This window comes from Mangifera indica, chromosome 17, assembly GCF_011075055.1.
Source record: "Mangifera indica cultivar Alphonso chromosome 17, CATAS_Mindica_2.1, whole genome shotgun sequence".
Lineage (NCBI taxonomy): Eukaryota > Viridiplantae > Streptophyta > Magnoliopsida > Sapindales > Anacardiaceae > Mangifera > Mangifera indica.
In genome coordinates, this window is record NC_058153.1 from 12,128,896 (window position 1) to 12,155,481 (window position 26,586).

The window sequence follows — 26,586 nt, forward strand, 5'->3', positions numbered from 1 at the left end:
AAATTACTCAAATTTATATTAATTTTAATTAAAAATAATAAAAAAATTTAATAATACAATTATCATCAATGACGTATGATGGTATATGTAGGGTGAACTATAATTATTTAAAATTTTTAAAGGGTTTTCGGAGATTAAAAAAAAAGGTTTAGGGGTATTTTTAAAATTTTAAAAATTTAAATATGCCTTTCAGTAGTTTTAAAAATGATGATTATATCCCAAAAAACTAAACATAAAACAAAAAATTAAAAAAATCAATATTATATTACAAACTTTTAGTGCTATAATTATATTTTAAAATATATAAAATGGATAGAATAGTTTTTATTTTTTTTAAGATATGAATGATTCCTCGTTTTTCTTGGATTGTACTCTCATGAGTTGTTTAAAAGGTTATAGTTTTATTCATTACTATTTGAATTCAAAATTCACAACTGATTTCCTATTCAGATTTGGTATGAAAATATTGATTTCCTATGTTGACATAGGATAAGAATAGAAGTTGGAAGTATCTTCTTCCCTTTTATGTGGGAGGGTCCAAACGTTTTTAACCCACTATAAATATAGGCAAAACCCTAACTTCTCTTATTCTCTTCCCCTTCTCATTATCAATTTTGCTGCTTTCACTGGACAACAAAACATGGAAGTTGTCAAAATTTGGTTAGCTCTGACATGTTTATTGCTCGTTTATTCTGAAGCTGTTCCCTTTTGTGACAAGAAAGAACTTGTGGTTGGAGGCAATGAAACTTCATGGACGATTCCACTTTCCAACAATTCTTTCGATGAATGGGCAAACACAATTGACGAGTTTGTACAGGGCGATACTCTCAGTAATTGATTTCCTTTCACTACTTATATAAAATTATTTTCAATTTTTTTTAAACAATTTATCGATCTGATTATCGGTTAGACTGAACTGTTCCCTCAACTCAATCAACACCTAACCTTTTATATATATATATATATGTATATATATTTTGCAGCGTTCAGGTTCGATAACAAGACTGATTCAGTTCTTCAAGTAAGTGGGTTGGATTATGAAGCCTGTGAAACATCGAGACCCATGAAAGAATACAGAGATGGTAATACCACCATTGAATTAGAGTGCTGTGGACATTTCTACTTCATAAGCGGAGCTCCAGGGCACTGTGAGAAAGGACAGAAACTAGATATATATGCCAATCCTGATTTGGTTTGTTATTGGAGGACGAGACCGCTCGGCTATCCTTATTGAAGTGTATTATATATTAAAAACCATTTTCTTTTTTAACGATGCTTCTGTCATATTTTAGGATAATTATTTTTTGAAAAAATAACAATAAAATAATAAAAATTTTAATTATCGTGCTATTATATTAAAAAAATATTACAAACATCTTTTAAAATTATAAAATTTTTTATATACTCTTATCATATTTAATATATCAATCGTATAATTTTTTATACTTTATATATATAGTTTTTCATATATATAATTAGTAACTATAATCAATAATAATTCCTTTTGATTCACAGAAATAAAAAATCAGTGCAAAAAATTTATGGTTAATATGAGTGAAATTGTAGCGGATATTATTTTTTTTCAACCACATTTTTCCCTTTTATACATTTTTAGTCATCTTTTTTCCTACATACATCAAGGTTTTCAGAACTAGATCGAGACAAAAATCGTTTTAAGTATTGGTTTTGGTTGGACTATTTTGACCGACCGATCCCACCAAATTTCTAATTTTATGTAAAAACTTAAAAAATTTATATCTAATTTCATGTGTTTTACACAATTTTATGCTATGCATACTTGTCAACAACCATTGTCGTCAACTGCTGCAAATATAATAACTGTTAACACCATTGTCATCAACTGTAGCAGAAACAACCGTCATCATGTAGTCGTCAACTGTAGCAGAAACAACCGTCGTCATTAGGGCTGGATTCGAGCCGAGCCGATCCCGATCGGCTCGGCTTTTTAATGGCCGGCTTGAGTTCAGCTCGAACCGAATTCGGCTCGGTTCGAGTTCGGCTCGTTTTTAGCTCGGCTCGGCTCATTTTTTATATCAAAACGACACCGTTTTGTGTATATATATGGATCAAAACAACACCGTTTTGTATAAAAAAATTTTTAAAAAAATATACCGAACCAACCCGAGCCAGCTCGGGCTCGACTCGAGCTCGATCGAGCCGAGCTGAGCCCGACTCGTTTCGGGCTCGAACCGAGCCGAGCCGAGCTCGAGCTCGAGCTAGCTCGGCTCGAATCCAGCCCTAGTCGTCATGTAGTCGTTGGCAAAAGATCACAGCAGCAATGACACTTTGAATGGAGAACTAGAGAAAAGTTGTTGGCGGTCAAGGTTTTCAGGAATAAAAGAAAATAAATTGATTTTATATAAAGAAGAGAACCGTTTTATGTTTGAACTGGGTTGGACCACAGACCTGGTGGAACCGTCGGTTCGCCCGCGATCCAATCTGAAATCAAGCATAAAACGGTTCTGCAGGCTAAGGAACTGTGAATAGTATCGGTTCATGGTCCAACCGGCTGGTTCGGTCTGGTTCTTCAATTCTTGCTATACATATTTAGCCAAATTTCGATTTGAGTTTCTTTTTAAAAGAAGAGCCCAGCCACCACTGTTTACACAGTTTCATTCAAATTTAATAGACGTTGAGGAAAATGATTGTGTAAGAATGAGATATGAATATGATAATGCAGGTGTGTAAGTGTGGTTTTGGTTGCAGATTGTGCAGCCGGTGATACAAGAACGCATTGAGAGGTTTTCTAAAAGTGAGATAAGATTTAATCTCTATGGCGGTAATAAAAAACAGGAAAGAAACGTATAAACAGAGGGGAGGGATTAGAAAACAGAGTAGAGGGATTGAAATCTTGGAGGCTTCAGGGATTAAAGTCTGATAATTTTTTAAGAGATAAACATGGAGAGGTATGAGATTGTGAAGGATACTAGATCTGGGAATTTTGGTGTGGCCAAGCTTAGAGACAAGCTCTTGTCCGGTCGGCCATGGCTGGTTAGGTTAGCCATTGGACTAGCTTCCTCCAACTCAACTACAAGTTAAGAACCAACCCGGCCATGGCCCAATTCGTTGGCCGGATTTTATAATATTTTTAAAACAAAAAAAAAAAGATATTTACTTAATAAGTCGTAAGTTTTATACCTTGATTGATATTGGCTTAATAAGTGATGAGTTTTATGTCTTGACAAGATGAATAGGTGAGTTGGCTGATGACTTTATGCCTTGGTTGGATGAGTAGAAAGTTTGGTTGGGTGAGTTTTAATTTTAAAGAATATTTTAAATATTTTATATTTGAAACTATATATGTATAATAAGGAAAATAGTGACTACATATGTATATAAGACTAAAAAACAGGCTAAAATAATTAATATTCTAAATTGTTGGCTATAAATGTGTGTCATATATAGCGGATGAGTTAAGTAAATACCATCAAACCATAGTTTAATCATCAAATCATATCGTCAGATTCATGTTAATATGATGTTAGTGTGTACAATATGTAACTATAAATTATTTTTATTTTTTAAGTATGTCATATTGACATCACGATAATATTACCAATTTTTCTAATGAGTTCAACTAGCCCTTAATTGAATTTTTGTTTGAATAGACTCATTACGGGAGACAGGGTTGAATTCGAGTTGAGTCAAACTCAAGCTTTGCTCGATTTGTATATGGTAGAGTTCGAGCTCGTAGAAGCTAAACTCAAACTCAGTTCGGTTTAGCTCGTTTTGAGCTAGAATTTTTAATTATTTTGTTATTAAAACAATGTTGCTTTAATATATATTGTTTGAAACGATATTGTTTTGTATCAAAATTTTTTAATTGATAAATTTGACGAGTAACTCAAGCTCGAACAAGCTCTATTCGAATCCAGCCCTAATGGGAGAAATGCATATTGACTCTTGAATATAGACATATTCAAATTCATAAAACCCTATTCTAAATCATTGTTTAAAACTCTAATTGCATTAATCAGTTTGATTAGGATTTGGTGCTAAATTTGGTTAGACTCATGGGTAAAATCATTCGATTAAACTGACTCATAATTGAATAAATTAAACATTACTAAATTGTTGTTCAACCGTCAAATTAGACTGTTATGTTAATGGCAATTTGACATTATACTAAAGTCATATGATTATAAATTATATTTTAATTATATCATATTGATATGACTCTAACATTACCAATATAACTTACTAATCCGATTGACCCTTTTATTATATATACTAAAGTCAAAATTCATATCATGCTAATGTGTGTGTGTGTGTATAATGATTTTAACTTAATCACATCAATACATATTATCTATAGGAAAATCAATTAGATTACCCTTATTTTAATCGAATAATGCTATGTATACATATTTTTAGTACATAATTTGGATATACAGATGATGTGTCATTATTTGATTGAATATTATTTAATCTTTAATTCAAAATCATCTAATTATATGATGACACAACTCATAAGGCTTACCTTTTCGTGGGTCAGGACTCGACACAACCATTTGCGCCATATATTATTAATTTCAAATTAATTATCAAAAGGTCAGTTCAACTAACTAGTCAAATTGGTGATATTAACATAATGTCAATATGACAGTTAAAATTTTAAAATAATTTTTAATTATATATGATATTAGTATAACACCACATTAGTATTAGCACAATAGTTTAATTCAATAATTGAATTGTAGTTAAGAATTATATTATTCGATTCAATTATGAATTAATCTGATCCAATGATTTTAGTTATGACCCAAATCAAATTCACAATAGTGTTTCCTCAATTTGAATCTGACTATATTCAAAAGAGTCACTCTACATTTCTCCATTAAACAATCAATAATTACAAGTCATTATCATGGACTTCATAGTCCAAGAAGTTTCATTGCCAACAACCACATGTTCTTTCTTGCCACAAAAGGGAAAGGCTTCAAATAGACAAGCAATAAACCAGATTTTGACTACCTCTTCTTTATCACATGGGGTCACTGTCTCTTCTTGAATATGATTTTATTCTGGCCAAACGACTATTTCCCACCCAAGGTATGCTGTAATGACAAGTTTCCCCCCTTTAACTATGGAAATACCAAACACCCACCCATGGCCAGTTAAATTTAACGGGGTTAAGGGTAAAATTGTCATTTTCTCTATAATATTAAAAAATAAACTAAAATATAATTTCCTTTTGCCCCCCTAAAGTTTGAAAAAAAAAATTTTCCCCCAGCCTAAGTTTAAGAAAATGGCAGTTTCACCCTAGGGTTTGGTTTTGAAATCTCCGGCGACCTCTCCGGCTCCGTTGCCGACGGCTTCTCCCTCCCGAAGAATCCTCTCCTTCCGGTGATCGGTTTCCTCCCATTTGGAGGTCCGATCGTCGCCGGAAAAGCGGTGGGAGACGAAGAACTTCGTTGGGGAAGACGAAGTTCTTCGTCTTCCCAGACGAAGACGAAGCCGTCGTCTTCGTCTGGGAAGACGATCGGCTTCCCAGGGAAGACAACCTGATGATTAGGCTAAAAGTGACAAAATGGTTTGAGGAATCGTCGAATGGGCTGGATGTTATACGAACCGAGGGTAATTTAGTCGTTTAGAGAGGAGTTTTTATCTTAGCAGTTAGCTCACAATTTATTAGAACCATCAAAATAATCTGCACGTGTTTGCCACTTTAGGAGAGTTTGTTGCGGTTCATAATTCTGACTTTTTATGATGGGACGTTGAATGGTTTGAAGATACGATTCTGATTTGAATCATTTGAAAATTGTGTTGTGATAGAACCATTAATACTGGGGAAAGTTTCTGTGAGGAGGTTACCTTGAAGGTTTGACGAGGATGAACTTAAAAGGTGAGGGGGTTTGAGTTTTAGGTTGACCGATGATATATTAAAATTAAATATTTTATTTTTTGATATAATAATTGTGAAGTTAATAATTAGGATAAAGTTTTACTTATTTACTGTGATTAGTTTAATCTATCTAACTCAAATAAGATTTTTTTGTTACAGTAAAAAAAAAATCTTAAAAAGTTATGCTTAATTAACATGGGATACTCAACATATTTTAAAACTTCAAAAAAATTATTAACAGGAACTTAATATTACATTTGGTTTTATGGTAATTCTAATACAAGTTTGAAAGCAAAGAATATTTGAGAACATGTTCTTCCGTTAGCAATTTGGATTTAATCTAAAGTAATTTAGTTTGAATCTATCATTTGACTAAAACCAATTGATTTTGAGTTTGAATTCGAATTTTAACTCAATGGCTTAGATCGAGATCGATATACTCTTCTTTCCATTGAGAATCTTCTAGTAATATTGTATATCAACGAGAAACAGTTTAAATTGACCTAAAAGTCAGATTGACTCAAATCAAATTAATTCCTAATTTTATTTATTTAACTATGATTCACATGGATAGGAAATGCAGAAATGTTGCTGTAAAATATTGTGGGGGTCAAGCATTCAAATCACATATTTAACTGCAATTGGTGATGTCATTGCAAAAGAGCTACTCACATGTCAATATCCGGACGAAGATGATACAATTTATAATAATGTGATGTTTGGGTGTGGTAGAGAGCATTCTAAAAGTAAAAACTTAATGAGAATTTTTGGCCTTGGACACACTCAAAGAAATGGATACTCCATTATCAAGAAAATAGGGAGCACATTTTCCTATTGTACGGCAACTTCACCGTGGCCTCACCTAGATCAGTTGCCATAGCCTCAATAAATGTTCCCTAACTTAGATGTGTTGCCCATTTTCTTGACAACAGAGTTAAGTTTTTAGTTTTAGAAAGCTTACTACGGCACCCAAACACCACATCTTTTACAATTGTATTACCTTCGTCGGATGATTGAAATGTGAATGGCTCTTTTGCAACGATACCTTCAGCTGAAGATCTACCGGCATATCAGATCTGGAACATGCATTCATTAACCGAGGAGCAGGTTTTGCAAGGATCTGAACATGGGTATTGATCGTAGGTGCCTAACGATCAAAATCAGTTAAGCAAAAGACCTTGGAAAGTTGGCATAAAGCCGGAGGGAGGAGAAGAGGTGTTTCTGTGCTTGTTTGTAAAGTTGGGATGATGAGTTGTCTATGAACTTCTTTCTTATAAAACAAAAATTGGATGGCAATGGTTGTAATTTGTGGCGAGGAAGAAGGGTGGCATTGGCATCCTGCAAAGTGACTGTGAGCAACCTGCAATTTTTCCAATTCGAAGATATAAAAATGGTTAGAAAGCGAAGGTTACCTACCACGACTGCAAATTTCACAATCACCTAATTCGAAACCTCGTCTATATATATTAAGAAGCCATATAATTTTGCCCATATCACTATTTCCCGCCCAAGGTTTGATGAAAGGATTTTCACCCTTTTAATTTTAAAAAAGTTATTTACAAAATAGTTGATCGGATAATTATTTTCCACCCAAGGTTTGATAATAGGATAATTCTGACCTTTTAAGTATAAAAAAAGTTCCGTAAGTTAAATTTGTTAATAAAATTACTTAAATTTTCATATAGCGTTGAAAGACAAAAAAGATCTCAACTAAATAACATTTTGCTCCTAAAATTTTATAAAATATGTTTTAATACATAATATATATTATTTTTAATTAATAATAATAATAAAATAAATTTAAAACTAATTGCCATCAACTGAATTCATCATGAATGATATTGGGAATCACACCAATCAGTGCAATCTTGACTTTGCCAATGATTAGGGGTGGATTCGGGCCGAGTCGACGCTGAACACCCCTCAACTTTAGTTCAGCTCGCATTAAAAAACAAGCTAAAAATTTTGAGCTGAACTAAATCAAGTTGAATCAACTTTCGAGATCGAACTGACTTGGTTATATCTAAACAGTATTGAAAATTGAAGATCATCTCATCTTTACATCAGATTGAAATATTCAAAAAATGGTCTCTCTATTTAGAGGATGGTAAGCCAGAAATGAAATCTAAAAAATATGAAAATGTGAAAAACAAGTTTGAAGATAATTTGATGGAGTTCTTACTGTAGTGATAATTGAGTTCTTTGCAACTAGAGCAAGAGTATCTGCACAAGAAATTACATTAGGACATTATTCATTCGAGTTGAACTAAGTCGAATACCCTTTGGCTCAAGTTCGACTCTAACTAAAAACAAGCCAAATTTTTTGGCTTGAGTTTGATTCAAATCGAGCCGAATCAACTTTCAAGACCGAACTAGCTCGGATCATGTCCAGGCCCACCAATGATGAATACACTAATAATAGTTAATTTTTAAATTTATATATGATGAAGTTAAGATCAAGAGAAAAAAGAAAAAAATAAAGAATTTTACAGTTACAGTTATTTGTTTATAACATTAGGGGGTGATTGATACTAAATTTATTATAATATTTAGAGAAAATAATATAAAATTAAAATTAAAAGCTAGACTTTAATAACAAGAAAAAAATGATTTATTTAAATTTTAAGGGTGGCAACATATTTTCATCAAACTTTGGATGGGAAACAGTCATTTGGCCTAAAACGATTCCTTCATGGTTCCATCAAAACACAACTTTCTTATGATTCAACCCGTTCAGCGTCCCATTTCAAAAACTTAGAATCCTATTAAAAGTATAATAGCCAAAATCCATTTATCATTTATATTATTTATGAACATATAATATTTTTTTTATCAAATATGGCAATTTCTATACCAAAACTGCTTAAAAACATAATAAAATAAAATACACATAAAAATGTCCCTATAGACGAGACTTCTAGCCACTAACTGATGTATGAAATTCAGAGTCTTATGCAAGTTTTGGTAACAATGTTGAGAATTCTTTAATAAATCATATTATCCATTATGGTGATGTGAGATAAATACGAACAAAGAATTAGACATATGATAGTTTTTTCTAATATAGTTTGACTTACTGTTTAGGAGTCTATGTTTACAATTGTTACACTAATGACTTTAAAAGAATGTTTTAATAGAGGGTGTAGAAAATATGAATTGTTTTGAAAATGAGTTGATAGCACTACTCATCGCATTGATAACACTATTTATCCCATTAATAGTATTGTTTATCTCATTGATAGTATTATTTCTTCATCGACATCTTTCCAATGATATATCCTGCCAACTTAACCTTGGTTCGAATTCAATTTCAATAAGTATAACAAATTTGAGTCAAACTCAAATCAGTCTATATATTTGTACTTGACTCAATTTAAATTTAACCCTAACTGTTATTTAAAACATGTTTTAAAACTTTTGGAAAGTGATTGATATGAACTTAAAATTAGATTTGGGTTTATGGTAAATATTAATAAAAGCTCGTGTAAAAGAACATTAGAGAACCATGTTCTCCTGTTAGCAATTTTATCTGTTTTATTTAAGGTAATCTGAACTAATTTAATTCGAATCAATTGCTCAACTAAAACAAGCCGATTTGATACAAACCTATATGTTTATAAACAATATAATGAATCTTAATTTAATTTTATATACATTTATATAAAAATTATAGGGAGTTTTTGGACTAAGCACCGAGAGAAATGGATAGTTTATTTATATGTATAATTTTATTAGTTGTGAAACTGAATAAGAAGTTGAGATTGAGGCAATATGATCTTTTTTAAGCTTGGGATTTGTGTTTCTTTAGGAACAGAACTAGGTACCTTGATGGTTTTTCATATATGATGTTTCATCTAGCTGATGACATAGATTTCTATTTAGATGCTGAAAGTTTGTTTTATCAAAGAAGCAGAAATGTATTTTGCTTGGAAATTGATCCGAGTAACTATAGTGGTCATGATTATCTCTCAATTATAAGATTGATGACTCAACAGAGCTGCATTGGCCCAAACAGCAGGATGGAAGCTATAAAAGTTACATCGTAAAAGCTTGTTCCTTCAACTTTTGACCCATTTTAAGTTCTGCACAAAACAATTTGCTTCACCTCCATCAAGATCACTACAGTCCATCTGGTGGACAAATAATTTGTTTCCAATAAGATCATAAGCAACATTACAGTTTTACTGAGTCATCAATCCTATAATTGAGAGATAATTGTGACCATTCTGGTTAGTCGACCCATAACCAAGCAAAATACATTTTTGTTTCTTTGATAAAACAAATTTTCAGCATCTAAATAAAAATCAGTTTCATCAGCCAGATAAAATATCATATATAGAAAAACATCAAGGTAACTAGTTTTGTTCCCAAAGGAGCATAACTCCCAAGCTTGAAAAAATCATATTGCCTCCTCAGCCCCAACTTCTCAGCCAGCTTCACAACAAATAAAACTATACATATAAACAAAATGACACGTACCATCTTCATTTGAATATCGGAATATAAATCGATCTTTTGCGACAACACTTCCAGCTATAGTTCCATCAGCGTATGGGAGCTTGAACATTGAGGTGGAACAGATTGTATAAGGAACCTCAACTTGATTTGAACATGGGAATGGATGCTCAGAATAATTAAGAGTAAAGAAATGGCTCGTAAATTAAGCTGCCATGAAGACAGAGGGATCGGAGGAGATTGAAGAGGTGTTGATTTTGTAAAGTTGGATGAGTTTGTGTATCAACAACTCACTATCTTGCCTTTCTTATAAACAAAACATAGGATGGCAGTGTGTGTAATTTCTAATGAGATCAAAACCGTTCAATGTGTTAGTTGTTTCTTTGATTATGTGTGTGTTTGTGGATTTTTAGTAGTTGCATATTCGCGTATCCATCATGTCACCAACCCTTTTCTCTTTTCGTGATTGCTAACTTTGTTTTCATTCCTTGTAATTAGTAGTTTGTCTACTTATTTTTAAACTAATAAAATTATATATATATATTTTTAATTTAGTACACAATTTAAATATATAAATAATATATTATTAAATTTTTTATTTTTAATTTAAAACCATTTATTCATTCTTGACAAATTCTTTTATCTATTACCTTACCGAAAGTGACAAACATGTGCAGATTATTTTGGTGGTTCTAACCTGTCCCACTCAATCATTCCTCAAACCAAGAATAAAATAATATTCAAGACGAGATAGCGGTCCCATGTGAGATAGACAATCTGGTTGATTCTGATCACCATGAAATCAACTCCAACAAGTGTTGTCGCAACTAATGAGACAACAGAGAGAGAAATTTACACTAAATGTGCCACATACGTACTGGTGATGCAGCCAATTTGTCGGCTGAAAAACAAAACTGTATATTTGACCCTAGAAATAAGTTCACTTTGTTGATGAAATCCTCGAGTTGGTTGGTTTGTTTATGGCTAAATGAAAAGATACTGGCCCCATGTGATTAAACAAGAGAAAGTGATTGTCTTATCTGGTTTATTGCTTTTCTATTTGAAGCCTTTCCCTTTTGTGACAAGAAATAACGTGCTTGTTCGCTATGAAACTTCACGGACTATCAAGTCGACGATAATGACTTGTAATTATTGATTGTTTAATGGAGAAATGTCGATTGGCTCTTTTCAAGCTGAATTATCTTCATTTAAGCCTGGCTTGAACCATTCTTTATTTTCATTTAACTAATTTCAACCAAACTAAAGTAAAATTATTTGTAAAACAAGTCAAACTCAAGACAAGGGTGTTTAAACTCAGTTTTGTTCGTATTCAACCCAAATTAAAAGTAGAATTTTTGGTACGAATGACCCGACACAATTCAAGATCATTATATTGCAAAATCAAAAAAAAAAAAAGAATCTTTAATTAAGTTTATAGATCTAAGTTTAGTTGAATCTTCTTAAAGCTCACTTCACCAATGATTTTTTCTTCATTTTCTTCTCCAGTAATTCTTCTCCTCTAGCGCGAGTTCAAGTGCGTCCAATGCAAATTAACTGCTCTAGATTCAAGCAGAGCTTGAACTAGACCTGTTCAGGTTCGGTTCTAATTTAGCCTTAAGTTATTCCATCACTGTTAAGAGCCTTAATCATGCCATTTAAGTGTGACTGTAAATAATTTTTTTTCCCAACTATGAGATCGCTATAACGAGATAAGTAATTGTGAACTAGAGTTAAGTTCAACTCAAGCGGAGCAAAATTTTTGTTAAAGAATATTTCCAGCAAGCATGGTTGAACGGAAGAGATATAGGAGTCTTCTACAACCCTTTTTTTGGTCCTATTACTTAATAGAATTTCGTTTGATTAAGAGTAAACTGCGTAAAAACCCCCGCCTTATTTAAAATATCATGAACAATTCCTGTAGGTTGAGCACCCTTGTCAAGAAAATATAGAATAGCAGAAACGTTTAAATGGGTTTGATTATTTATCGGATTATAAAAACCCACTTTCCGAAGATCTCTTCCTTCTCTTTGGGATCAAACATCAATTGCAACGATTCGATAAACGGCTCATTGGGATAGATATAAATGAACAGTACACCCCCCTAAAAACGTATAAGAGGTTTTCTCCTCATACGTCTCAAGAAAAAATGATTCGAAACTATTATGTATCAAATTAGAATGTCAAATATCAAATAGATATATAAAATTCAGAGATTTAAGTCCTTTTTTTTCTTCTTTTTAAGAAGAAGAAAAAAAGAGCATTCATATTTTCATAACTCAACTTGGATAACTTTTAAATAGCCTACAGCCCTAGGCATTTATTTCATTTTTTGAGCCAAGCTCAAACTTCCTTCATGCATCCATGCTCCTCCGGAAGCACACACCAGAATAAGAGGTAAAAATTTATTGGTAGCATACTCGATCAAACTGGTGATTTTCTCACCTACTACGGATCCCATACTACCCCCCATAAACTGAAAATCCATAACCGCAATTGCGATGGGAATCCCATTTAGTTGACCTGTACCTGTTTGAACAGCCTCTGTTAATCCTGTCTTTCTTTGATAAGAATCAATACGATTTTTATCGATTATTAGATGCCAAATTAAAATAAAAGCCAATAGCCAGTTGCCAAACGACATGTTTGCATACCAGAAGAAGGGTCTGGCCTGCTGGTTCTAAGGATGATTCCGAGATCTGATGCACATGGCTTAACTTCGGCAATGTGCAACCTGCAGGAAACACCACGACTGACATGAAAATGTTTCATCCAGTAAGAATATAAATGGAACTTCGAAGTAAGAAATTCTAATCAGATACCAAATTTGTTTTTAGAAGGGGATGAACAAAATATGCGAAAAACCAAATATGTAAAACCAGAATTAGCTAAATCAAAATACGGAGTGTGGTAGAGCAGAAGGGTTAGATCGTAAGACATTCCATGTGTTTCATGCATCAGGTTCACATATAAAAGACCATAACTGATTTTGATAGGACTTCAATTGTCCATACTCTCACAGACTGATGAAAAGATTTTGCAAATTGTGCACCCTCAAACCATTAAAGACTATGGTGAACTTTTTGAACTCTTCAATTAGTCGTGTAATCTATTTGGTAGCAAAAGCAGAAGCAGCTGGTCTTGTAATTGATGAAGGTTAATGTAACAGGTGTGTGACTCAGTGGCATTGAAAGCAGTGCGGTCACTGCCCGTGTTCCGTTCAGCCTGTTAAAAAAACTCACAAAAAAGTATTTATCAGTTACAAGACCAGTATGAGCATCAAGATCAGCATTACCTCCGCCTTTTGCTTTTGCTACCAAATAGATTTAAAACCAAGAGATCAAAAAGTCATCACCATATTCTTTAATAGCTTCAGTGTGAACAATTTTGAGTTGCATCGTGGAGTTGGCGGCCAAAGTGATATAGCCATAGATGCTCAGAATGGTTTGGAGTAAAAAGAGGGCTCGTAAAGTTGCCATCAAAGCAGAGGGATCAGAGGAGATCAAGGAGGTGTTGATTTTGTAAAGCTGGAAGAGTTTGTGTATGAACAACTCACTGTCTTGCCTTTCTTATAAAGGAAAATAGGATGGCAGTGGGTGTAATTTCTAATGAGATCAAAGTCATGCAATGTGCGAGTTGTTTCATTGATTTTGTGTGTTTGTGGATTTTTAGGACCTGCAGATTCACGTATTCATCATGTCCCAACTTCCTGCAGTATCTGGCACGTGTTGGGTAAATCGCTCTGTTGGCAGTTTGCTTACAAGTTAGAACCACCAAAATAATCTGCACATGTTTGTCACTATATCTTTTTGTTAGGAGAGTTTGTTACGGTGCCTCTTTTTGTTATAAAGACAAAATAAAATTAAAAAAGAAGAGAAAATTTAGTTCAAATTCGAAATTAAAATTAAACATTATTTATCTTTTGTATTAGAAAGAATAATGTTACATACAAATACAAACTATTTAGAATTAAAGATAAATTCCGCACCAAAATAACTTTGTCAAGTGATAATTAAATTGTGTTTATGTTCTAAAACCATCTACATGTTCCAATGAAATATGATTCACCTGGATTAAGTTCGGTTTGAATTCATCGAATCAAAACTAAAAATTAAAAAAATTATTAGGAAATGGAACTTAAAATTACAGTTTTGCTTAGCTTTCAAACCAATTGCAAAATTTTAGGTTTTGCAGAGAGCGGTATACAACTCCAATGCCACCCTTGGTCCTCATTTGAAATTACACCCACTGCCATTCTTTCCTATGTTTCGTTTATAAGAAAGGCAACATAGTGAGTTGTTGACATACATACAAACTCATCCAACTTCACAAAATCAATTCCTCTTCAATCTCCCCCGATCCCTCTGCCTTGATGGCAACTCTATGAGCGATTTTTTTACTCTTAACTATTCTGAGCATCCATGGCAGTATCACTTTGGCTGGCAATCCATGATGCATCTCAAAATTGTTTACCCTCAAACCATTGAAGACTATGGTGATGACATTTTGAACTCTTCAATTAGGCGTTTATTCTATTTGGTAGAAAAAGCAGAAGCTGCTGGTCTTGCAACCGATAAAGATTTCAATGTAACTAATGAAGGTTAAAATATGGATGAAAGTATGGATAATTGTGAAAAAACTAATTTTGAGGATTTTGATTATTGCGTTTGCAATTCAGAGTAGAGTCTATACAAGATAATGGATTAGTTTTGCTTTCTTTATTGTCAATTGTTTTCTGTTTTTGCATGTTATGGATTAATAATTCCCAAAATTCTGGTGGGATGGCTTCTTTTCTATGCCTTGTTAGAACTAGTTTTAGTTTGACATCCAATACCACATAGTTGTCAAAAACTTGCTGCCTCCTTAATCTTGGTTTGCTTCATAATAATGTATCACTGTATTTGTGACAGCGCTAGAACTCTTAATGCATGCTTATGGGAGACATTGGATTGTATGGGATGAACATTTTAAACTCACGTATCCATAAAGACTATAAGATTAATCTCTCGTTCGTATGCACAATACTATGGAAAATTTTATATAGTCAAATTGTTGCATTGAAAAAAAGAGATGAAAAATTGTTGCATGTCGTTTAATTTCCTAATAGGTTATTGTTATTGGTTCTTAAAGTTTATTTTTCATTATGAATTTTATATGTATAAATGTTTTTTTAATGTAAAAGTGACATATAAAATATTAACAGTGACAAATATTAAAGAATTGTTAGAAATTTATTATAATTTAAAATTTGAATAATAGTTGATTTGTTAGTCACCAAAGTGACTAAATTTTAATGTAAATAAATTTTAAATTATAATTTATTATTATTATTTTTACTTTCAATTACCCATAAACTTTTATATTTAAAGATAATGTTAAGATTATGTGATTATGTTTGTTTATAGATAAATTAAAGTTTGTATTATGAGACACACCGGGATTAACCCAAAGGTTAATTATTTGTTTTTATAATTGACAAACATAATTGTGGTAATTAGTATGTTCTATTAGTTTTACTTTGCATATTCAAAGATGGCAAATTGATCTAATTAGTACATATGTGGTTACCAATTATTGTATCTATTTGTATATCTTCGTATCACCCAAATGCAAACTTTGATGTATTTTAAGTTACATTTTGAAACTAAATTTATGTGATAAACTCTATAACTCAAAGCATTAATGTTAAATATTTTAATTTTATTTGCAAGTATTTTACCGTTTCACTTCATTTGCATGCTTGTTCTGTTCCTTCATTTAATTAATTGAATTTCTCTAATTAGAGTGAACAGGTCTAGTTTTACTTAGGTATCTAAATCTTGATTTGACACTTAAAATTAAGAAATCTGCTACTGTTATTGATAGGAGTAGCAATAATGAAAAAAAAATTACATAAAGTTTAGAAAAAATCAAATAGATCAAACTTAATATTTATGTGAATGACAGTTGCAAACAATTTAAAGTCAACTATTTCTAAAACTAATGTTGTCAAAGAATTTAAGAGTATTCTTAAATTGCTGAAAAGTCACTTATTGATACATAAATGAGTACTTTGACCACTATGAAATATGATGATTCATGTACCATGTATGAGCATGTTCTTGAGATGACAAACTTAACAACAAAATTAAAAATTTTGAGAATGTCAATGAGTACCATTAAAGAATGTAGGAATCGATATTCAGACTTAAACGAGTTTTCCAACAATGATATTTTAAGTTTAATGATATCATTTTTTTTTTTGTTTTCAAAAAAATATTGTTGATCAGTATATATGAAAGTTAGTAAGAGCAACTTTATTTATTTTTTGTTTTGTATGTTGATGACATTTTGTTTGTTGCTAATGACATTGGTTTATTACATAAAACCAAGAAATATTTCTCTAAGAATTTTGAAATGAAAGATATAGAAGAGACAACTCAATTATGTGATTGAAATATAAATATTTCGTAATAGATCACAAAGATTATTAGGGTTGTATTATTAAAAACGCCTATATTTCTTTTATGAATGTAATAATAATTTATATTATGAGTATAATTAATTGTTTTTTTAAGTAATTATGATTTGCATGAACGATAATTTGATGTTTAATTATTTCTGCTTGAATATAATTATTATGACTTACAGAGAGATTACGAGGATGAAACAATGTCATAAGTGAAGGATAAGAAGCAACAACAACTTCCATGTTTCTGCGCAAACCTCTGTGTTAATATTGTTACTTCTCCAACATTTTATAACTTTTTTGTAATTTAACAATATACTTAAGTTTGTTGAAATTATATGAAACCCACTATTTTTTAAAAGTGACACTTGCCTCCTTTGAAGGTTAAAATGGACTTTTCCCTGTCTTAATCTCCCTATTGGTTGTGGGTTTTTGATATTGTGATAATTTTTACTTCTTATAATGTGGGGTTTTTTGCTTGCTTTATATTTGTAAAGTCATCTTAATATTTAATATTTTATTTTAAATAAGCATTAACGGTCGATTGTCAATATTTCATAGAAAATTTGTGTCATTTTAAAAGAGTGTCTATGTCTCCCTATAATTATTGTATTAATGTATGCACGCACAACACACTCTCGGGGTAGATTCAAATGAAGCCAACTTAAATGCGGTTTTGTGTATGGTTTGAATAAATTGAACTTGAATTAAAGAAAAATCGAACTGTTTTGTTGAGCTTGAGCTTAACTTAAGATCAATGTCTTGTCAAATTAAAGAAAGATCAATTTGACTAGAATCTACTCTAATACAACATATTCTGATTGGACCTTTGTCCCGAATCTACAAATAAGTCTATGAAGTTCGAATTTCCAAATCAAGGACCATGTCCCTTATCAACCCATGTAGGCTGTTTGCAGAATAGATATACAAAGTAAGAGCAAACAAAAATATCATGGTGACACTTACGCCAGAATGAGCTTGCATTGTATACAATTTCATTTCAACCATATAAACCTTACACTAGAAGCCTATATTTTTTAATGTGAGATTCAAATTTCATACCTTACACTTGATATTCTAACATACTATTAAAATTGAAGAGTTTAAGGTCATATAAACCCTACACTAAAAGTTTATATTTTTCAGTGTGAGATTCAAATTTCATACCTTATATTTGAGATCGTAACATACCATTACGTCTCCGTGATGATGACTCTGATACCAAATGATATGAACCTTAAGATCATAGTAATGATTCTGATACTAAATGATATGAATTTTAAGAGAATCATACTTAAAAAATTAGCTATTAAGATTAAAAAGTCTAAGGCCGTTTAAACATCACATTAGAAACTCATGTGTGATTTAAGTCTTATACCTTGTACTTAAAATACTAACATAAACTTATCATTTCTCAAACAAACTAAGTGTCAAATGTCTGCAATTTTCTTTTTCAGTAATTTTTTTCCTAAAACAAAAAATATAATATCGGTCTTTCTCTTGATTCACCCGTACAGGTTGTTTTATTCATAATAATCAACAATTTTATTCATATAAACTATTGGTACTTTTCATTGATTTTGTTTATTAACTAACCAAAAGGTTTCGGGGCGGCCAGATGGGTCTTACCCTGGGATAACAGATACTATCAGGATTGACATATAAACATAGTTTCTGTCCTTTCTGACAGTGCCCTGGAGCTCCACTTATGAAGTAGAAACGTCCACAAGACTCTAATTCAATGGTGGTGTTACCATCTCTGTATTCTTTTATGGGTTTCGATGTTTCGCAGGCTTTATAGTCCGACCTACTTACTTCAAGTGCTGAATCAATCTTGTTATCGTACCTGAAAGCTGCCAAAAAGAAAAAGTTAAATTTAATAAGACTTTAACTGAAACCGAAGCACTAGTGAAAAGGGGAAATCAATTACTGAGATTATCGCCCTCTATGAACTCTCCAATTGCCCATCTGTCGAAAGAATAATTGGACGGTGGAATGGTCCATGAAGTTTCATTGCCACCAAAACCACATGTTCTTTGTTGTCACAAAAGGGCATGGCTTCAGAATAGATAAGCAATAAACATGTCACAGCTAACCAGATTTTCACAACTTCCATGATTTCTTATCCTGTAAAAGCGGCGGAATTGATGTCGACAAGGGGAAGAGTTATATGTCAGTCCTGATGGTATCTGTTATCCCAGGGTAAGACCCATCTGGCCGCCTCGAAACCTAGTTTCTGTCCTTTCTGACAATGCCCTGGAGCTCCACTTATGAAGTAGACACGTCCACAGCACTCTAATTCGATGGTGGTGTTACCATCTCTGTATTCTTTTATGGGTTTCGATGTTTCACAGGCTTTATGGTCCGACCTACTTACTTCAAGTACTGAATCAATCTTGTTATCGTACCTGAAAGCTGCCAAAAAAAAAAGTTAAATTTAATAAGACTTTAATTGAAACTGAAGCACTAGTGAAAAGGGTAAATCAATTACTGAGATTATCGCCCTCTACGAACTCTCTAATTGCCCATCTGTCGAAAGAATAATTGGACGGTGGAATGGTCCATGAAGTTTCATTGCCACCAACCACATGTTCTTTGTTGTCACAGAAGGGCATGGCTTCAGAATAGATAAGCAATAAACATGTCACAGCTAACCAGATTTTCACAACTTCCATGATTTCTTATCATGTAAAAGCGGCGGAATTGATGTCGACAAGGGGAAGAGAATGAGACAAGTTAGGGTTTTGCTTATATTTATAGGGGAGAAGGACTATTTCCCACCCAACTTTAGATGTATTTTCAAAATGCCACCCACGACAGATGAAAATCCACTTTTCCCACCCATGGCCAAACTGCCGTCCAATTTTTCAGTTAGGGAGAGGGGCAAAATCATCATTTACTATTTAAAACATTAAAACTTTAATATTTTACCGTTTCCCCCCTCCAGGTTTTAAAAATTAATAACTAACCCATCCTCAAAGTTTGAAAAGTTTAGATTTCACCCTTAGGGTTTGCTTCCTTCACCGGCCACCACCAACGGCCGACGCAATCGACCGATCTCCCATCTCTGACTACAAAAGACGACGAAAGACGGCCCTTCGTCACCCAGATCTGGACGACGAAGCGTCGTCTAGATCTGGAAGAACAGACGAAGGACGACGAACGCAACGAGCGACGAAGGACGACGAAGAGTCCTCCTTCATCGTCTGGGTGGAGCGACGAAGAGAGACCTCTTCGTTGCACAGTGGTGCGGCGAAGAGATCTCTGTCTCTTCGTCGCATCGGGCGACGAAGAGATCTCCATCTCTTCGTCGCACCGTGCGACGAGGAGATGCAGATCTCTTCATCGCACCACCGCCATCGCACCAAGAGAAGGAGGAGGTCGGTGACGACGCCGGAGACGACGTCGGGAGATGAAGTTGAAGAATGGGGGTGAAACTACTAGTTTTAAAAGTTATGGGGGGCGGCTGCGTTTTAAAAAATATGGAAACCCTAGGTTTGGGGGTGAAAATGTTAGTTTTCAAAGTTTAAAAACTTTAGGTAAGGTGAAATATTAGTTTCTAAAACCTAAGAGGGGTGAATGGTAAAGCTCTTATATCAATTTTGGGATAAATTTTGTAGATTCAATTGAGGGGTATTTTTGTCATTTCATCTAACAAGGGTAAAATAGGCATTTTACCTTTATGCAAACAGAAATCATCCATATTAACGGCTCATGGGTGGGAAAAGTGGATTTTCATCTGCCGTGGGTAACATTTTGAAAATGCATCTAAAGTTGGGTGGGAAATAGTCCTTCTCCCTATTTATAGTGGGCCAAGAACGTTTGGGTCTCCGTGGTTTTGTTGAAATCAATTAGGTCCAGTAATATCCTCAAGGAACACTTTTTTCCCTCTTTATAGGTCAAAAGACTTGTTCCCACCCAAGGTTAAACTACCCCCTCTTTATAGGTCAAAAGACTTGTTCCCACCCAAGGTTAAACTACCCCCTGCCAACTTTTAAAAATCTAAAATATCACCCATGAATCAAATTCGGTTAAATTTTTTTGTTAAGGTTAATAGTAAAAATGTCATTTAATTAAAAATATTTTTAAAACTAATATTTGATCACATTTTTGTTTTTAAGTTTAAAAAACCAACAATTTCCCCTATAAAAAGTTTGAAAAGTTATCTTTTCACACCTAGGGTTTTTTTCTCCTCCTCCTTCGGTGACCATCTCCTCTCCAACTATCAACCAACTTCCCACCATCTTCAAGGTTGTCTGATCTTCTCTTTTTAGTGGTTGATTTCGTCTACGAAGAGACAAAGTCATCTTCGTCTCTTTAGTCAAATGAAGAAGATTCGTCTTCATTATACACGAAGATCGACATCTCCAAAGTCATCTCACCAACTTGAGAGGAACCACATGCTTCTTTGTTCAACCATTTTCTTTCGTACTACCTTGGCCGACGATAATTACATCTCCAAAATGATGTCTAATGAAATTGGTCACTGAAGACTGAAGATCGGCGAGACGAGAAGAGGGTGGGAAGGCTGGTGACGGCTAAAAGTGAATGGGTTGCTGAAAAGAAGGAGAAAAAACCTTAGAGAGGAACTGGTCACATTTCAAACTTTGGATGAGAGAAATTGTTAGATTTTTAAATTGAGGGAGGAAAAAGTAATAAAATTTTAGTTTTTTCAAATATTTCTTGTTAAATAACGGTTTTACCCTTATCTCTCTTTGATCATTTTAACAAAATTTGACTCATAAGTTAGTTTTTAAAAATCGATGGATGGGTTTTTTGATCCTCTTTACATATATATATATTCCCTTCTTTTGAGCAAATCATATTACCTAAAAATATATTGTCATATTCAAATTACTTAGAATGATTGCCCCTCCTAAGTTTGAACGATCGTTAAAAGCTAATGAAGTAACTATGACTATAGGAATGTATGTTCCAACAATAATAACATCTGTTTCTAATATCTATTCTAATATTCAATATATTATCGTAAACTTAAACACTTTCGAAATTGAGTGATTATAGAGTTAGTCTTGATAAGATCATCACATGAATTTTACATTGCACAATATTTAAAATCTGTTTATTTTATTTTATTTATTTATTTATATTAAAACCTCAAGGCCAAAAGATTTATTCTCATTTAAGGTTTAGTGCAAACCTATCTCACATTCGTTACCCACAAGTTACCTATTAAAATAAATAGAATAAGTTAATTGTAGGAACAAAATTATCATTTAATTAATAATATTAAAAATATAAAAATTTATATCATTTTTCCTTCTTGATTTAGAAATTTAATAATTTTTTTCAAGATTAAGTTTTAAAAAATTACATTTTCTCTTTTATGGTTTGTATTTTTTTCGCATCTCTGAAGATGATGATGGGACAGAGACAAAGCCAACGGTGCACGTAGACCCCGATGACCAAAAAAGGCCAACAGAATCACAAAGCTGACGAAAGAAGAAGCCACAGTCAGCATTTTTCATTGAATCAACTTCGAAGAAGACAAGTGACGCAGCTGACTCCTTGATCGAGTTTTCAATTGATTAGCTTTGTGGAAGATGAATCACACGAATCAACTTGGTTTTTGCCACTCAATTTTTTTTATTTTCACCCACAATGCCCGTCTTTTCATCGGTTCACCAGAGTCAACAAGATCGCCCCGCTCTTCCTCAATTGTCTTCATCAACTAAAGATGAATGGAGAAGTTGTAAGAGATGAAGAGAGAAAATGGTATAATGCCATGCAATTATAAAGACTAAAGTTCACGATATAAATTTTAGTCAAACTCACATTATAAAGACTAAAATTTATAACAAGATCAAGAACCCACACCAATCGGAAGATTAAAACAAGGAAAAGTCCAGTTTAACCTTCAAGGCAGTCAAGTGTCATTTTAAAAAACAATGGGTGTCCATGTAATTTCATCGAACTTGGGTATTACAGTTAAAAAAAAAAAAAAAGGTATAAAATGTTGACGAAGAAACGGTATTAACAAAGAGGTTGTTCAGCGACATGGAAGCCACTGTTGCTTCTTATCCTCCAGTTACGACGCCGTATCATCCCCGTAATCTCTCTACCTCATCCTCGCGCGTACGGTATATTTTTTTTGCTTCACAATTTATTTATTTTTGATGATTTTTATTTTTTACGCTCATTATTTTTGCTAATTTATATGTATATTATTTTTGATGATTTTATTTTATTGCTCTGAGTATTGACTCTAGTCTATATTTAGATTTGATTGGAAACAGTAAGATTCAGCAAGAATGAGGAAAATTTATTTTTATTTTTTTTCATATCTTTGTTTTGACGTAGTTTTTCAGGAACCAAACAGAATATTTGATGAGCTTATATGAATTAAATTCAACCAGTTTTAGAAGGTTTGTTGGAATGGTAAAACAGTAGACTAATTCAAAGAATCGAAGTTAAGTGATTATATTAAAGTTACAAAACTGACAAAGCATTAGAATTTTTAATAAGAAGGTCTGGGTTTGAATCTTTGTCACGCTTGTGATAAAAATTAATCATAGAATTGATTATAATGAGTAGTGTAGGCATTGATTTAGGCCAACATTTATAGAATCTGAGAGTAAAGGCATATAGCCACACCTAAGCAATGCAACCACAAAACCACCCGACTGGTCTTGCTTTCGAGAGGCCAAACTCTCTCCCACTAGTTTCCCCAAAATTCCCTTCTTCATTCCATTTTATTCTTTCTGCCTAACAGTTTTGCCCCACTCGCCAACCTCTGAATCATATGGCCTAAATCAAGTGTTACCTGAATCTTCCTGGGCCAACTCCTTTCCAGCCTCACTCTCTTGCTAGTTGCCCATTTTATTCTTTCTGCCTAACAGTTTTGCCCCACTCGCCGACCTCTAAATCATATGGCCTAAATCAAGTGTTACCTGAATCTTCCTGAGCCAACTCCTTTCCAGCCTCACTCTCTCTGCTAGTTGCCCTCTTCTCTAGTCACTTGCATTTAATTTAGAATTGACTAACAAGAAATACAAAATTTTGAGTCTTATATAAGATAAGTTAATAATGATAGTTAGAATTGACTAACTTTGTGTCCCGTTGACATAAGGGTTAGCTTGAGTGGTTAAGTAAAATGACTCCCTTGTAATAGATTGTGGTTTGAGTAAAATGATTTATTATGTAAAAAGTTTAGACTGATTAATTTGGGACTGAATAGTAAAGTACAACAAAAAGTAAAACTTGGACGTATTTGATACAATAGTTGTAGGTTCAATCACTATGTTTTGAGTTTAGTTATCTAACAAAGTTGGGCAAGGTCTTAATTATTTTTTAAAATAATGACATGTCAATTAGATTTTTTATATTTTTTTAATATTTTATTATTTAATTTTTAAAAAATTGTATCATATGATATGATACTCAATACATGATATGAAAAATTAAGTTTTTAATATATAATACAATATGCGATTTAACAACCATGCTTTGAACAGTTTTGTAGCAAAGCACAAACAATTTTTACAAGAGAATTGTCGCAAAGAGGAAATAGCTTTTAAAAAGATATCGAATGAGTGAATTTTTATATGAATTATGGGATTCCTCACCTATCTTGGATTGTTTTCTCATGAGTTGTCTACATAATTACAATTATGATACCAAAATCATGTATAGTATTGTATATTAAAAATTTAATTTTTTGTATTATATATCGTGTATTATATTATGTTCTAGAATATGTTGTTTCAAACACTAATAATAAAAAATAATAAGGATTCTAAATATAATGTCATCATCTTAAAAATATCACAAACATCCTTTAAATTTTTAAATTTTCTCATATAAACCTCATCACGCCATATTTTTTTTTTCAAAAAGGTGTATCGATCCATATCATCGTATAACTACAATACATTTATTGTATCGTATCAATTTAACATATGTTAGGGTACATATTGTTTTTAATCTTTATTAAATGGCATGGCAGAATACGTTAATAACTAAAGTTACAGCTTTATTTGTTATAACTTGAATTAGAATTCAAAAGTGATTTCATTTTCTGATTAGGTACAAAAATATTGATTTCTTATAGAAGTTAAGTTAGAATAGAAGTAAAGTTAGAAGTATTTTCTTCCCTTTGAGTGAGGGGGACCTAAACTTTTTAACCCACTATAAATATAAGCAAAACCCTAAATTCATCATCAATATGGGTGCTTTCACTGTACAAGAAAACATGCAAGTCGTCAAAATCTGGTTAGCTATTATGACATGTTTATTGGTCGCCTATTCTGAAGCCATTCCCTTTTGTGACAAGAACGAACATGTGGTTGGAGGCAATGAACTTCATGGACGATTCCACCGGCCAATTATTCTTTCAATAGATGGGCAATTAGAGAGTTCATAGCGGGCGATAATCTCAGTAATTAATTTCCCCTTTTCACTAATGCAATGCTTCAGTCTCAATTAAAGTCTTATTAAATTTAACTGTTTTCTTTGCAGTTTTCAGGTACGATGACAAGACTGATTCAGTACTTGAAGTTAGCAAGGGGGACTATGAAGCCTGTGAAACATCGAGACCCATAAAAGAATACAGAGATGGTAACACCACCATTGAATTAGAGCTCTCTGGACGTTTCTACTTCATAAGTGGAGCTGCAGGGCATTGTCAGAAAGGACAGAAACTAAGAGTACATGTCAATCCTGATAGTATTTGTTACGTCAGGACAAGAACCATGGGCCTCTTCGAAGATATGCCAATAGTACTTCCTTTTGGTTAGTTAATAAACAAAATCAGTATGAATAAAATTGTTGATTAATATGAATAAAACAACCATTATTTTCTTGCACGAGTGAATCAAGAGAACTAACTCAAGGGCATTGGATTTGATTTTGTTATGTTGCTTCACATTGTACCTTGAATAGGTTGCTCAAGTCTCAGAACTTTGAAGACTTCCTTGGCTTCTATCTTGTTTTAAATTCTGTCCTTATAAAGGATTTTCTCTTGGGTCCTCTTCATATGAACTTGCAGTTTTGAGACGTTCATATGGGTGTAAGTATATTAATTTCTAACACGTGGTCGGTCTTGCACTTAATTTTTACTATTTTGAACTAAGTTTTGAAAATACCTAATTTGTCTCATGCCCAATTTATGACATAAGAAATGTTGCAGTTCATTGAATGTATATTTTCATCTTGTGTTAAATGAAAGAAAATGGTCTCTCTTTAAAATCATATGAGCAACTGTACGTATATGAAAATGATCTGTTGTAGTTTTATGATTTTGGCAATATAAGCTGCTATACAGTAGTAAAGAGCAATAAGAAGGCATTTAATATATCTTAGTGTGTCCCTCTTATTTGCTATTACTTTGACACTTCGCAGTTTGTCTTTGTGAAATTTGACATGTAAGAGTGTTGTGTGAGTGTGATTGCTTTTTTTTTTTTTATAAGTAATAGACTTATTTTGTTGTGAGATCTGAACTTGGAAGAAGTGAGGCTCCGTATTCTGCGTATGCATTATCAGGTTTATCACATGGGCCACTATTACTTCTTGCCATTTCTGATTTAGCCATAAACCAACCCACTTGAAAATTTCATCAACAAAGTAAACGTATTTCTAAAACACTACTCCAAATTCCAAAGATCGAACTCAGCAATTAATGCAAACGTTATCATTTCTATCAGACGCAATTGTTTACAATTGAATGAGACTCACAAAGTTATCATTCAACTGAGTAACATAAAAATGAAAATGTGAAAATGCAGAAATGAAAATATTAATATAAAAAATATAGTAAACAAAAACGTGAGAATGAGTCAAATATATATTACCATAATTTTTG

The 26,586-nt window shown here is 32.6% G+C and overlaps 1 protein-coding gene and 1 long non-coding RNA gene across 2 annotated transcripts; one reads left to right on the forward strand and one right to left on the reverse strand.

The window, feature by feature from the left end:
• Positions 1-640: 640 nt before the first annotated feature.
• On the forward strand, positions 641-25,821 carry LOC123200330 (early nodulin-like protein 1). Its single transcript, XM_044615480.1, has 2 exons — positions 641-830; positions 25,245-25,821. The coding sequence occupies exons 1-2, from the start codon at positions 641-643 to the stop codon at positions 25,520-25,522; spliced, it is 468 nt and encodes a 155-aa protein (XP_044471415.1). The 3' UTR covers positions 25,523-25,821.
• On the reverse strand, positions 18,211-19,477 carry LOC123200331. Its single transcript, XR_006498529.1, has 3 exons — positions 19,258-19,477; positions 18,697-19,181; positions 18,211-18,619 (listed from the first exon to the last, which is right to left on the reverse strand). It is a non-coding gene; the product is annotated as an uncharacterized LOC123200331 (long non-coding RNA).
• Positions 25,822-26,586: the final 765 nt, after the last annotated feature.